The following is a 13533-nucleotide window of genomic DNA, read 5'->3' as shown; positions in this document are numbered from 1 at the left end:
CTTCCATTTTCTGGTTCATTTGTGGCTTTAGGAGTCGGGAATTTTGTGCTAGACGGGTGACTTTGTCCCCGAGCAGTTAGGGTTTCTCAGACTTGATCTGGTAACTTTGCATTGCCTTATTTTTAAAGATTTGTGTGTGCTTTAGATCTATTTTTATTTTTATTTTTACTTTTTTTGAGCTTTGATTGACGGCTTGAATTGAAGTCTGGAGTGCTTATTTGTGGCATCTGTATTTAATTTTCTTTGATTTGTTGGATTAACTGCCCTGCTTTTGTTAGGAATCGAGCAATGCGTGTCGGATCTTGGAGATTTTAATGGGGTTTTGAATTTTTATTTTTATTATTTTTTTTTCTAGAGACAAGTGGATCATGGATGTTAAGAGCGGGTAGGATTTACTTTTTTGTAGTGCTTTGAAGGTTTCAAATTGCTGTACTTCTGGGTTTGTGTTTCTTTTTTCTTTTTTCCTTGTGGAATATGATCCTTTGATTTACTTCATTGTTCCAATCGCTTGCAGTCTCTTGATTCAATCGGTCATGAATGAGGGTGGTTTGGATTTGTTATTGGCGAGTCCTATTATTATTTATGCTCTGGACTAGATAAACAAAGTTTATTGGTGGGATTTTTGTGCTGGAATTATTGTATTTTGATCCTCTACAGTTACCACGATGGCTGTGTCCATCCTACACATCCAATTTGCTTTGATGCGTGTATTAACTTTCTTAAAGCCCGAGTGGTTTGAAATAGTGGGATCATCTCGATGTTAAATCGAGAGGATTTAAGTCCCGGAAACCGCTGGCTTTATTTAATGAGAATTTCTAAACTGTTTAGTTTAGTTGTTGCATTTTTGGTTTAATGGAGTTATAGTACTTGATGAAAAAGACTTTAGTATTTCACAAATTGAACTGCCATGCATTGTATGAAATATTGTGTCAGTAGTTTTTGTTTGGTTTGTAATTCATTGGAATTTAATCACTTTGATTTCATGTTCTAAGTATTTGGCTTTTTGGGTATTTGAATTCACGGGGATGCTATTTTTGGATTTGTGCATGCTAAATTTAGTTTGAAATACATGCAGTATGGTTCATATTGAAGCCATAATGAGAAGCGATTTGCAGCCAAAGAATTAATTTGATTAAGCACATATTTAACATAAATTATGTATAATTAAGCACCTAAGAATTTGGATCAAGAACTTAAGAATTGATTTTGAGATCTGTTTTCAACAAATTTTATTGTCTAGACAACGTGTTTTGATGAAATGAACCGATCATACAAAGAACACTTGGATTTGAGTCCCAATGAGCTTAAAATCATGCATAGACGCAGAAGAAAATTGAAAACTTTTTAAGATCATTTAAGTAGTCAAACATGTAACAATTTCCGTGTGTTTAGTTGAAATGAGCTTCTTGATTGTGTGAATCTTACGATTCCGATGTTACACATATATGAGTCCAATAATATATTTAAATGTTAAAAAAATGCAAAATGATTAAGGGAAATATTTTCAACCATCTGATGGAGCGTTCAATTTTTTTTAGAAATTTCCACAGTATCTCCTCCACAAATATATGTGTAGGTTCTATTTTTACACGTGTGGATTTTGAACCAAAAGTTTTATGCTATATGTAGAGGATTTTAATGAATTTCATATTGCTTCCCACTGAGTGACATCATTGCTAGACGTTGGGCTCCTCTTGATGCTAGACATTCACCAACTAAAGATCAATTTTTGACTGAATTCGACATTTACCATTACTCGTCATTGGTCATGGGTCGACATCCGACGCCGTCTCTCATGTCACTTGATCTCACATACTGTTAGGAGAATGATTATGTAGACTTACCCATTTTCATCATTTTTTTGACATTCGACATTTATCAATAATCAACATCTTACGCTCATTTTTTCAATTGCCAAATCATTCTTTTTATTAGGGGAACTACTATGTCGATTATATACCTTTGACTGATGTCTAATTTTCTATTAATCATCATCTATGTATAACAAGGACTGATGTTTAATTTTCGTTGGCCATCAATGCTCAGTGCCTATCTTTTTTGGTGCTTGGTTTTCTTTCATTGCAATCAGACTTCTAACATTTCTCATCTATGTTTCTCCAACTTCTACTAATATTTATTGTTTGATGATTAATGACTTATGAAATTTATCTCAATCACTCGATCTATTATCTTATTACGAGAACAATCAAGCCAAGTGTTTATTTTTGTCTGAATTTTAATGTTACTCATCATTGTTCGTTGAATATATCATTCACTGGTTTATGATGCCATTTATTCATTGAAGTCAATGTTAGATGTTTTTATTTCTCGTTGTTGAGGCTCTCATGCTATCAACAAAGCAACCAAGCTGGCTATCCATTGTTGCTTGACTTCTTATGTTCCTAGCTTACTATTGCTTGATGTTTGCTAATGATCAATTTCTATCAACCATTGAAGTTCAACTTCGATCTCTTTGGTTTTATATTCTCTTTTATTAGGAGAACAATCAAGCTAACAATTCATCATTCTTTATTTCTAATGTTCCATGTCAACCACCATCCAATGCATGCCAATGATCGTTGCTCAATGTTCTTCTGCGATCAACTCCCAAAACTTTGTCTTCCCAACACTTCCTTGCTAACATGTTAATGACATAGGTAACATCCCTTTGCCACCCACTTTTGTCTTACTCCCTTCAGACATTTCCTATCAACCATCCAAAAGAATATTTTGCCACTTCAACGTAGATCGTTCTGTGAACTGACTTTGATTGGGTTGGGCTCGATGATGATCAGAGTAATTTATTCTCGATGCTTGCATCATCGCATTCATTGCCGGCCTCCTTCGTCGAATAACTCTACCAGGGTATTTTCAGTGTAATCGTCGAGATATTAAAATTATATGAAGGTTAACAGTTAAATAGGATCCATTAGATTTTAATTATGGGTCATTAGAGATTTGATTTATAGATTATGACAATGAAATTACACCATTAGATTTGTAGGAAGAAGATCTCAATGTTGATATTGTTTTCTTGGAGATGAATATAAGATCAATAGGCTATCACATGTCGATATGAAGTTCAAAGGAAATTTCTGTTTAAAAATTATTTAATTGAGTTGTTATTATCGACATAGTTATTATTTTAAACTTAAATCAATTTTCTTGTTGTTTTTTTATTGATTTGGGAAGAGGAAGATGATTGAGATCCAATATGAGGAGTGATATAAGGAGAATATTGATACAGATTAGAATGAGGTAAAAGAGAAATCAATTCATCTTGGCGATAATTCTAATGTAGTCCCACTAAGGAATGAGAGTGTTGGATACTTGCTAATGCTAATTTGAAAGTGGGAGAAACTTACGGGGTTGAACTTATCTTGATTTGTTATGTCCTTAATTTGAAAATTTTTCTTTGATTTTTGTACTCAAACTTCTTAAATTATGATTTGATGCTAGGGATGTTATTATGAAACTTTTTATGTCGTACTTTGATGTTACTATAATACTTCTTACATTTTGCAATTTGTTTTTTGAGGTTTACACTTTAAAACATCTTGAGGCTTATGCTTACTGTCTGGGATTGAAGGAACTTCAATGCCCAATTGCATAATTTTGAACAGCCGCGATTTCTCACTATTATCTCAAGAGATGATTTTAACTATTTTATTACGCTATATTAAAACTTTAAAAAATATTGTCTTTGATGCGCCCAATAAACTCTTACTTATCGCCATGATTAGTCTTGCATGCAATAAAAAATTATATTTTTTCTTTTTATTTTTGTTAGACAATGTTCAAAGGTTATAAAAACATGTTTTATAAAATAATGAGTAGTCCTGTGCGCAATAAAAAAGTATCTATTTATTTATTTAATTTTTTTTTTTGTTATTGTTAACCAATGTGCAAAGGTTATAATGTTTTTTTTAAATAATTGATATGTTTCTCTTGATAATATGCCGTTGTTTCATTTTATCAAAAGCTCGTGGATTGCAAAAACTTTGAGAAGTCAGCAATGTGAATGATATTGTTGAAAGATTTAATTCAAATTACAATTTATTGCCTTTCCTCTTATACATATATTATTCTCCTTTTTTATTTATATCATGTGATATCTATACTAAATCTTGCTTAATTAGTCTTGCAATGTAATAGGAAATTATTTAAACTTATTTAGTTAGTTTCCTTATCTAAGGAGGAGAGACTCCTATATTTAAAGGCAATTTGAATTGAATCAATAAGAAGAAACAAATTTTCTCTTCACCTGTTTTTATGGTATTAGAGCCGGAGACAAAAAAAAATCTGGAGAATCCTGCCTTTTGCATAAAGAAGACCGTCTCGCGTGAAAAAGATCGTCTCTCGGTGTCGGAAGCAGGCGCTTTCCTTCCTCGAACCGAAGGCGAGGAAGCGCGGGCGACGCTGCTGACGGAAATAAGAGTCAGGATCGCAAACGACGCCTTCTGTTTCGCCGCTGCTGCTCTAATCTGCTTGGCTGCCCACAAGCTCGCGATTCGCGAAACATTACCTCTCTACTATTCCGCCACTTGAAAAGGCGCACAATTTTTATCATGTCTGAAAATACAAATGATTCCGCTACTTCTACCCAGCCTTTTACCCGGTCATCTGCTTCCGCACCACCCTCCTCTAAAACAACCACCGAAAATCATCCAGCCCAAATCACCACAATCCGTCTCAATGGTGATAATTATCTACACTAGTCACAATCGGTGAGGATGTACATTAGAGGAAGAGGGAAGATAGGCTACCTAACATGAGAAGTACGTAATCTAGCCGCTACAGATCCATCCTACGCAACCTGGGATGCAGAAAATTCCATGATAATGACATGGCTGGTAAACTCTATGGAAGAAGAGATAGACACAAACTACATGTGTTACTCTACTGTCAAAGAACTCTGGGAGAATGTGACCCAAATTTGGTATTCAGATATGGGTAACCAATCTCAGATTTATAAACTTTCCCTGAAACTTGATGATATTCGTCAAGGTAATGACTCTGTCACAAAATACTGTAATTCTTTAAAGAGAATATGACAAGACCTTGACCTGTTCAATGATCAAGAGTGGAAGTGTCCTGATGATGCTAGTAGATATAAGACCATTGTTGATGCAAAAAAAAAATTAAATTTCTTGCTGGACTTAAAGAGGAGTTTGATGAGGTTAGGGGCATAATTATTGGAAGAAGTCCCATGCCTTCAATCCATGAGGCTTTCTCAGAAGTTCGCCGCGAAGAAACTCGAAGAGGAGTAATGCTCAACAAGAAATCCACTCCTACCAGCATACCTGAGACTTTGACATCTCAATCGGAGGCTCATTCAGCAAGTGGACTGTTCCATATTCATAGAAGAATGAGGAGAAACCACGGGTGTGGTGTGATCATTGCAACAAGCCACGACACACTAAAGAAACCTGCTGGTACCTCCACGGTAAACCTGCAGATTGGAAGCCAAGAAACAAGTGCAAGCCACCTACTACTAAAACTGTTGCCGAATAGACCAACCCATTTAGCAAAGAGCAAATCGATCAACTCCTGACTATGCTAAACCCCAGTTTGGCGTTTGGCTATTGGTACTCCAAATTGTTCAATGGTACATGCATGTAGACAACTAAACCCTTGGATTATTGATTCAGGAGCTTCTGATCACATGACAAATTTACGCTATTTATTTCATTCATACATCCCATGTTCTGGCCATGAAAAGACTCATATTGCTGATGGTAGTTTTTCTTCCATTGCTGGAAAAGGAAATATTAATCTGTCCAAAAGTATAGATCTCAAATCTGTACTCCATGTTCCAAAACCCAAATGTAATCTTCTATCCGTCAGCAAATTTTCAAAAGATTCTTACTGCCGTATAATTTTCTGTGAATCTTCTTGTGTTTTTCAGGACCAGAAGTCGGGGATGATGATTGAGAGAGCTAAAAAGATAGGAAGACTTTACTACTTTGAGGAGATTGTTCCTAGAAAAAAAGAGGTTGAAGCCTACAACAGTATGAGGTCGAACCCTGCATTAGAGAAAATAATGGAATCTCATCTTAGACTAGGTCATCAAAGTTTTTTCTTATTTAAAACATTTATTTCCTAATTTGTTTAAGGGTGTTAATTGTGCTTTAATTCAATGTGAAACATGTTATTTGACAAAAAGTAATAGCATAAATTTTGCCCCAAAACCATACTATCCTTCAAAATCTTTTTACATGATCCATAGTGATGTTTGGGGACCTTCAAAAGTCAAAACATTATCTGGGAAAAGGGGATTTGTGATTTTTATTGACGATCACACCAGAATATGTTAGTTTTATCTTATAAGCAAAAAATCAAAAGTTGAAAAACTTTTTAAAGATTTTTACAACATGACTGAAACTCAATTTGAAACTAAAATATGCATCCTTAGATCTGACAATGGAACTGAATATTTTAATAAATTTTTAGGGGAGTTCTTAATAAACAAATACATAATTCATTAATTTACTTGTCGTGACACTCCACAACAAAATAGAATTGCTGAAAGAAAAAAATAGACATTTACTTGAGGTTGCTCGGGCTATTATGTTTTCAATGAACGTTCATAAATATTCATGGGGGACACTGTTTTAACAACATCATATATAATAAACCGAATAACAACTCGAGTTTTATAATATACAATTTCTCTAAACAATTTGAAAAATAGCTTTTTAAGTCTACGAATGTCTTCAAATATTCCTTTAAAAATCTTTGGATGCACATGTTTCGTTCATATTCCGAATAATTGCCGATCAAAATTAGATCCAAAATCTGAAAAATGCATTTTTCTTGGATATGCCTCAAACAAAAAGGGTTACAAATGGCTTTAATCTCGTCACAAAAAAAATTTACATTAGTATGGATGTGAGCTTCATGGAAAAAATTCTCTTCTTTCACAAAAATTCACTTCATGGGGAGTATAATACAGATAGAGAAGATGATTTTTGGCAAGTTTCTAATCCATTAATCAGCGAAAGTATGTACTTGACTTATTGAGTAAAACCGGAATGCTTGGGTGCAAAACAACTGAAACCCCGATTGAACCAAATAAAAGGTTACAAGTGACAAATAAAATAAATGGTGTCAATAAAGAATAATATCAGAGACTGGTGGGAAGACTAATCTACTTGTCACACACTCGTCCTGATATAGCATTTGCTGTTAGTATGGTAAGTCAGCTTATGCATTCTCCAAATACTCATCACTTGGAGGTTGTCTATCAGATCCTTAGATATCTGAACGGAACACCCTGAAGAGGACTACTGTTCAAGAAAAATGAGCACTTACAGGTAGAAGCATTTACAGATACAGATTGGGCTGGGGGTGTTACAGATAGAAGATCAACCTCGGGGTACTGCACTTTTCTAGGAGGGAACTTAGTAACCTGGAGGAACAAGAAACTAAGAAACAAAGTGTCGTGGCAAGAAGCAGTGCTGAAGCTGAATTCATATATGTGGCTCATGGGATATGTGAAGTTCTATGGATTATTATGGATTAGAAAAATTCTCCTGAAATTAAAAATTCATAGTCCACCACCAATAAATGTGTACTGTGATAATAAGTCTGTCATCGTCATCGCCATCACCCACATGATAGAACAAAACACGTAGAGATAGACAAGCACTTTATCAAAGAAAAAATTGACAAAGAAGATATTTGCATGGTGTATGTTCCCTCTAACGACCAAGCAACAGATATTTTAACAAAGGGTCTTCACAAAAAAAATAGTTCGACAATTTAGTGTGCAAACTGACTCTTAAAGATATCGAGAAGAGAATATTTTCTGATGAATTTCGGCTCTAAATAGAGCATATTGTCGTTTTTCCAATAGATGCATCTAAAAACTCTTAAAAAAGCGTCTAACTTTGTTGAATCCTCTAGGGGTCCAACAACTTTTCACAGCCCTAGCCATCGCTCACAATCCTGTCCTTCATGATAGAACAAAACACGTAGGGATAGACAAACACTTCATCAAAGAAAAAATTGACAGAGGGGATATCTGCATGGTGTATGTTCCTTGCTTGTGTATGTTCCCTCTAACGACCAAGCAGCGGATATTCTAATAAAGGGTTTTCACAAAAAAACAGTTCGACAATTTAGTGTGCAAACTGACTCTGAAAGATATCTTCATGCCAACTTGAGGGGGAGTGTTGAAAGATTTAATTCAAATTACAATTTATTGTCTTTCCTCTTATACATATATTATTCTCCTTCCTTATTTATATCATGTGATATCTGTACCAAATCTTGCTTAATTAGTCTTGCAATGTAATAGGAAATTATTTAAACTTATTTAGTTAGTTTCCTTATTTAAGGAGGAGGGACTCCCATATGTAAAGGCAATTTGAATTGAATCAATAAGGAGAAACGAATTTTCTCTTCATTTTCTGTTTTTAGATATTGTTTTTTTTTCTTTCTATCAAAAGAGACGTCTGTTCAATTAAATCATTGTCCACTTGCTAAAATGGGAACGTTTAGTTAAACAAGCAGCTAGTTAAACATTCTTGGTCTAATTACACAATCTAATGGTCATCTTTCTATTTTGATTATTTTTTGCAGTGCTGCTTTCTGAGGTTTTATTTTCTTTAAATCTACGAACAAATATGGAGGAAAAAGTAGCTGAAAATGCATTTCTGGACTATGCTAGTTTTCATGTATCTTGGCCGCGTAACAGGTAACTGTCATTCTTAAATTTTTCTGGAAGCATGTGAGATAATTCTGAACAGTTGTCCATTCTTTTAAGGAAGATGTACATAAGTACCACTCAATTCCTATGTATTTACATATCTAATACCTAAACTTCAGCTGTTAACTGCATACCACCTTAACTATGTATGAAAAGGTGTATTTTACTTTTTAAAAGCTAAAATAGTGGTATTTCTGATGTGATATAAATGATTTGGGTGGTATAAATGTAAAAAAAGCAATGTTTAACTGTTAGATAAGTAAATGCACTTGCCATTGCTCCTTCAGTTCCAAATTGCATAATTATGCTTGGTTGACCTTTTTTTTTTTAAATAAAACTTGAATTTCAGTTATGAAGCGCTTATTTGTAGCAACGGTGTTATAGAGAAGTTAGATAGTGGTCCTCTCGATCAGCTGGCTATGCATTTACCTGAAGTAAGAGCATCTCGTTCAAACCCATTAGATGGCAGTTTCAAACTGCAGCTTGATCCAAGCAATGAATTTTCATCATGGTTCAGCAAATTTACACTAACAAGGTATATATGTCAAGTAAATTTATTTCTTGTCTTAACTATTTGTTACTTAAGTATCTATTTTTCTCAGTTTTTTGCATGTTGTCAAAGTGCCCAATGTGCTAAAGTTTGCCAATGAAATTGTGAATGAAATTTGTCATTTGGAGGAAACCCGGAGGTTTCACATTGCTCTATATGCAAAGGTAGCATGCTGGTTTGATTTTGACAGATTTTTTTAGGGGCATTTACATACATAGGGCACAATATGTATATACATATCTCACACCTAAACTTTCATATTTACACACATAGCAGTCAAATCCTTAGTTATCACATAAAAAATAGCACTATTAATACTTTTTAAAAGTGAAATGCACCATTTCATGGATAAAATTTGAAGCACCAAAGTCATATGTACCTAAATATGAAAGTTTAGGTGTGACATATGCAAATAAATAAGAATTGTGGGCTACATATGTAAATTTATCTTTTTTAAATATTTTTTTCAATTCTTACTAGCTCTAAACTATTCATTTGAATTAGCAGGGCAATTCAAATCATTATGGAGGGGGGACCACAGGTATATTAAGTAATTAAACTTATTTGAAGTGTTGTTACATAAAATTGTGTTGATAAATTAATATTGTAATGGACCGCTTACTTTAATTCAAGCAACTTTCTTTATTATGAATGATATTTCTTTTAAACTTCCCATTGTAAATGCAGTTTGCTTTCTTTTTTGTTTGATATGTGCTATTTATCTTGTACTTTAAATATTAATAATTAAAATTCTCTGTATCTAAATCTCCTTTCTCTCTTTCTCCTTCTCCCTGTACTCTTCAATGGAAAACTAAAATGCTAATATACACTTCTAGAGAGCCAATCTACCAATCTGGCATTGTTGTGGATGCTTTGAGAACTTTAGAGAACATTTTACTCATAATTTTGTCTCTTTTGTGCTCTATAATTTTGTTATTCCCTTCGAACTTGCTTTGGACTTCACATGCCATGCATCGGAAACTAAGCTGCAACCAATGCCATCATAACTTTGATCATATACCAACTCATCATCGGAAATTTACTTTTGGACTCATTGTCTATGCAGGTATGTGTGTATGTATGCATGCATGCATGCCCAATGGTTGAACCTGAAAATGAGATAAATAATTTTATTATTATGATGTGGGAAGCACTAAATCAATTTGAATTTTGTGAGAACATACAGTAAATCTAAATGAATTACAGTTGTTTTCGTTTCAAAAAAACTTTATGAGAGGTTTAATTTTGTTAATGTAAATATTATGTTTGATTATTGGATGAGTATGAATGTGATCATTTATATTGAAGTTGTTCTTAGGGTTTAGATATTATTAATGGTGTCAATCTTATATTTGAAGGTCATCATTATCATTTACGTATTCTTAACTTTTAGAGTTAGATTTTTGAATTATCCTAGATCCTACTTCATTCAGTCTTGTTGTGTTCTAGATAATGCGTTATTCCTATCTTTTGCAGGTATTTTGCACAACTTTTAAGTTTTTTTTTAAACAAGCAGATGGTTTAGTGTGTACAATAGAGGGCTAATTGGTTCATAGTATGAATGTTGAAAGGGGTAGACAGAAAAAATAGTTAACCAAAGATAACATGGTTAATAATTGCGGCCAATTAAAAAAAAGAAAAACTAGAGTTAATTCCTCGTGCAGCACTTAATCATAATGGAATTGAATGAATCACAAAGTAGATATTTGGCGTCAAGCTAGGAGTGATGGTATGAGCCTTTTGGCACGTTCTTCCTCCTTTGAGTTCAAATCGCTCGATAAAAGGTAAATAAGGCAAAAGATAGGGATAAAACATTGCAAAATGAAGCTTTCATTTGAAGGGATATACTGGGTAGATCAAAGAGAGTACAACTAGAAGTTGTGCTAAAAAGAAAATTTGTATGAGTTAGAATTGCTGCATTGTAAGTTTAAGCAAGAATGATAGAGATGAATGATTGATAAAATTCCACTTTAAATAGTTCGGAAAAGGGATCGTATTGCTTTGATAAAGAGAATCATTATATGTAAATTCATTCCTTGTGTTGAACTTTTGTTGTTTGTATGGTTTGTTTTCATTGCTAGCTTGCTTGAGATTCAAGTAAACATTTTCCTAACATTTAACATGAAAATTTGTACTTTGTTGATGCTATTTTCTTTTTAAACTGGTTTTGTTGACCTGCCATCTTTCTTGTGCCGTTTTTTTTTTAGCTCCTCCAAATGATAAACATCTCTTCTGTTTCCCAGAAATGCTGCTATAATTTATTTTTCTGTGAATGAAAAGCTTCCTAGTTTAACGCTTTTGCTTCAGCTTGTCATGTAATCGCTTTTATAGACTTCTTAGATTAGATTACATAACAAATCTTTGTTTTATTTTACAGAAGTGAGCTACTTAGATGATGCGGGTCTAACACAGCAAGTAAATGCTTTTCCTATGATTCTTTTTATGCTTTACCTTCAGCTATTTTTATTATTATTTTGACTACATAAGCAATTTTCTGCAGGTCAAAGTTGACGCCGCTTCATCAGATGCTACGAAGTAAGTATCTTTTGCCAAACTTTAAATATAATTTTTATACAACTTATATTGCTCTTCTGCTAAAAGTATCACAACCTTGAGGTCCAAGGAATGATTTGCTGCGGGCTTTGGACTTGAGACTGACTGCTTTGAAGGAAGAGTTAGTTGCATCGTTCAACCTTGCTCCTGGTGCTACTTGCTGTGCCAACCAAGTTCGTGATTTACAATCATTTGCCCAGCATTTTGGGGCAGTGCAATTAAGGTAATTTTTTTTATGTAAACTACAAAATCATCATTATTAGTGTTATAGGCTTAAGGATTGGCTTTATGAATTTTCATTATGCATTCGTTTTGATTGAGTGTTACCTGAGGCGTTAACCTTATTTTTGTGCATATCTTTTTGTACAAAGGCTACTCATGTGACTTTTGTTTTTTGGGTTCTCCTTTCTAATTCTTCCACGTTAGTTTGTCTAACATTTTATGAGTTTATTTTCTACCATCCTATGTTCAACTTGCTTTAATATATTTCGACAATATTATCTTCAAGCGATGTTTCTTTCCTCGTCTTATTGTATAAAAAGTGATTTTAAATTATTAGAATTAAATGAAAATATGACACTTAATAGGATGCAGGATTGAAGTATCCGACCCAACTTAGTGGGATAAAGGCTTGATGTTGTTTTGTCAATCTATTTATCATGTATCTAAGGCATTTTGTTATTTCTGAATCAACATTTATAGAATGCTGACTATTTGATCGTTCATTTACTTCACTTTGCTTTCTGTCTGAGCTCTCATGGTTTTTGTGATTAATGTGGCTGTTCTTGACTGATTCACCTTACTGTCCTTCCTTGATTACGTTATTTAATATCTCTAATGTGAAAGGTAGAAGCTGATGACTAAATTTTATTTATCTTTATTTGGTTCAGCAACTTATTGTTGAAGTTGTTGGAGCTGTGCCCAAATAACCTGCATTTTGACACTGCAATGAAGCAGCAGACAACATCGTTATCCTATCCAGAACGTATTAACCAAACATCTATAGGAAGTTTTTCCCTCCTTAGTGCAAAACTCGATGTAGTTAAACCCGCAGCTGGTGTTTCCCCTGTCAAAGTTGCCCAAGCTGAGCGACAGAACTCATCAGACACTGAGGATTCCTCAGATTCAAGTGATAAAGATAACCCCAGTGGTGACAGATGTCGACCGGTTTTAAGATCCGTGGCACCTAGAAGATCCGCTTCACCAATGCGGCGGATACAGATAGGTAGATCTGGTTCTCGCAGGTCCACTGCTATTGCCATTAAGAGCCTCAATTACTTTCCAGACAGAGAAAAAACTATGTCAAATAGAGATGCTGATCTCGTTACTGTTGATAATGAAATGGAACATCTACCAAAGAAGCCAGAAAATAATGCGACCAGAATGAGTGTTCAAGATGCTATTAGTCTCTTTGAGCGCAAACAAAAGGTTGAAAATGCAGATATTCAAAATAGGAAAACTTCAGACTTATCCATTAGTGCCAACAAAACTGTTTTGAGAAGGTGGAGTGGTGGAATGGGTGGCTCCTTCAATTATTCAACGCAGGAAATAACATCAGATTCTTGTCAGAAAAATGGTTCTGGTAACTTGGAGCATGAAGCAGAGAAAAAAGAGGACGAGTTGAAGGCCAAGTCTTCAAATCCAGAAAATGTTCAAGTTGTTTTGTCTGCAGAAGTTGTCCAGAAGGAACCACTGCAAGGTGATACTTCTGCTGAAC

At 34.1% G+C, this 13533-nt stretch overlaps 1 protein-coding gene across 1 annotated transcript in view; it reads left to right on the top strand.

Annotated features, from left to right (window-relative positions):
• The first annotated feature begins 10 nt into the window (after nucleotides 1-10).
• Nucleotides 11-13533, top strand: part of LOC110039289 — a 32469-nt gene continuing 18946 nt past the window's right edge. Inside the window, exons 1-9 of the mRNA XM_020744302.1 lie at nucleotides 11-100; nucleotides 8587-8701; nucleotides 9063-9248; nucleotides 9316-9427; nucleotides 9771-9804; nucleotides 11641-11678; nucleotides 11764-11798; nucleotides 11887-12039; nucleotides 12707-13530. Of these exons, the coding sequence (XP_020599961.1) occupies nucleotides 8631-8701; nucleotides 9063-9248; nucleotides 9316-9427; nucleotides 9771-9804; nucleotides 11641-11678; nucleotides 11764-11798; nucleotides 11887-12039; nucleotides 12707-13530 (1453 nt within the window). The 5' untranslated portion in view covers nucleotides 11-100; nucleotides 8587-8630. The remainder of the gene's footprint in view (nucleotides 101-8586; nucleotides 8702-9062; nucleotides 9249-9315; nucleotides 9428-9770; nucleotides 9805-11640; nucleotides 11679-11763; nucleotides 11799-11886; nucleotides 12040-12706; nucleotides 13531-13533) is intronic.

The sequence above is a fragment of the Phalaenopsis equestris genome, unplaced genomic scaffold (genome assembly GCF_001263595.1).
Source record: "Phalaenopsis equestris unplaced genomic scaffold, ASM126359v1 Scaffold000002, whole genome shotgun sequence".
NCBI lineage: Eukaryota > Viridiplantae > Streptophyta > Magnoliopsida > Asparagales > Orchidaceae > Phalaenopsis > Phalaenopsis equestris.
This window is presented reverse-complemented; position numbering and strand designations above follow the sequence as displayed.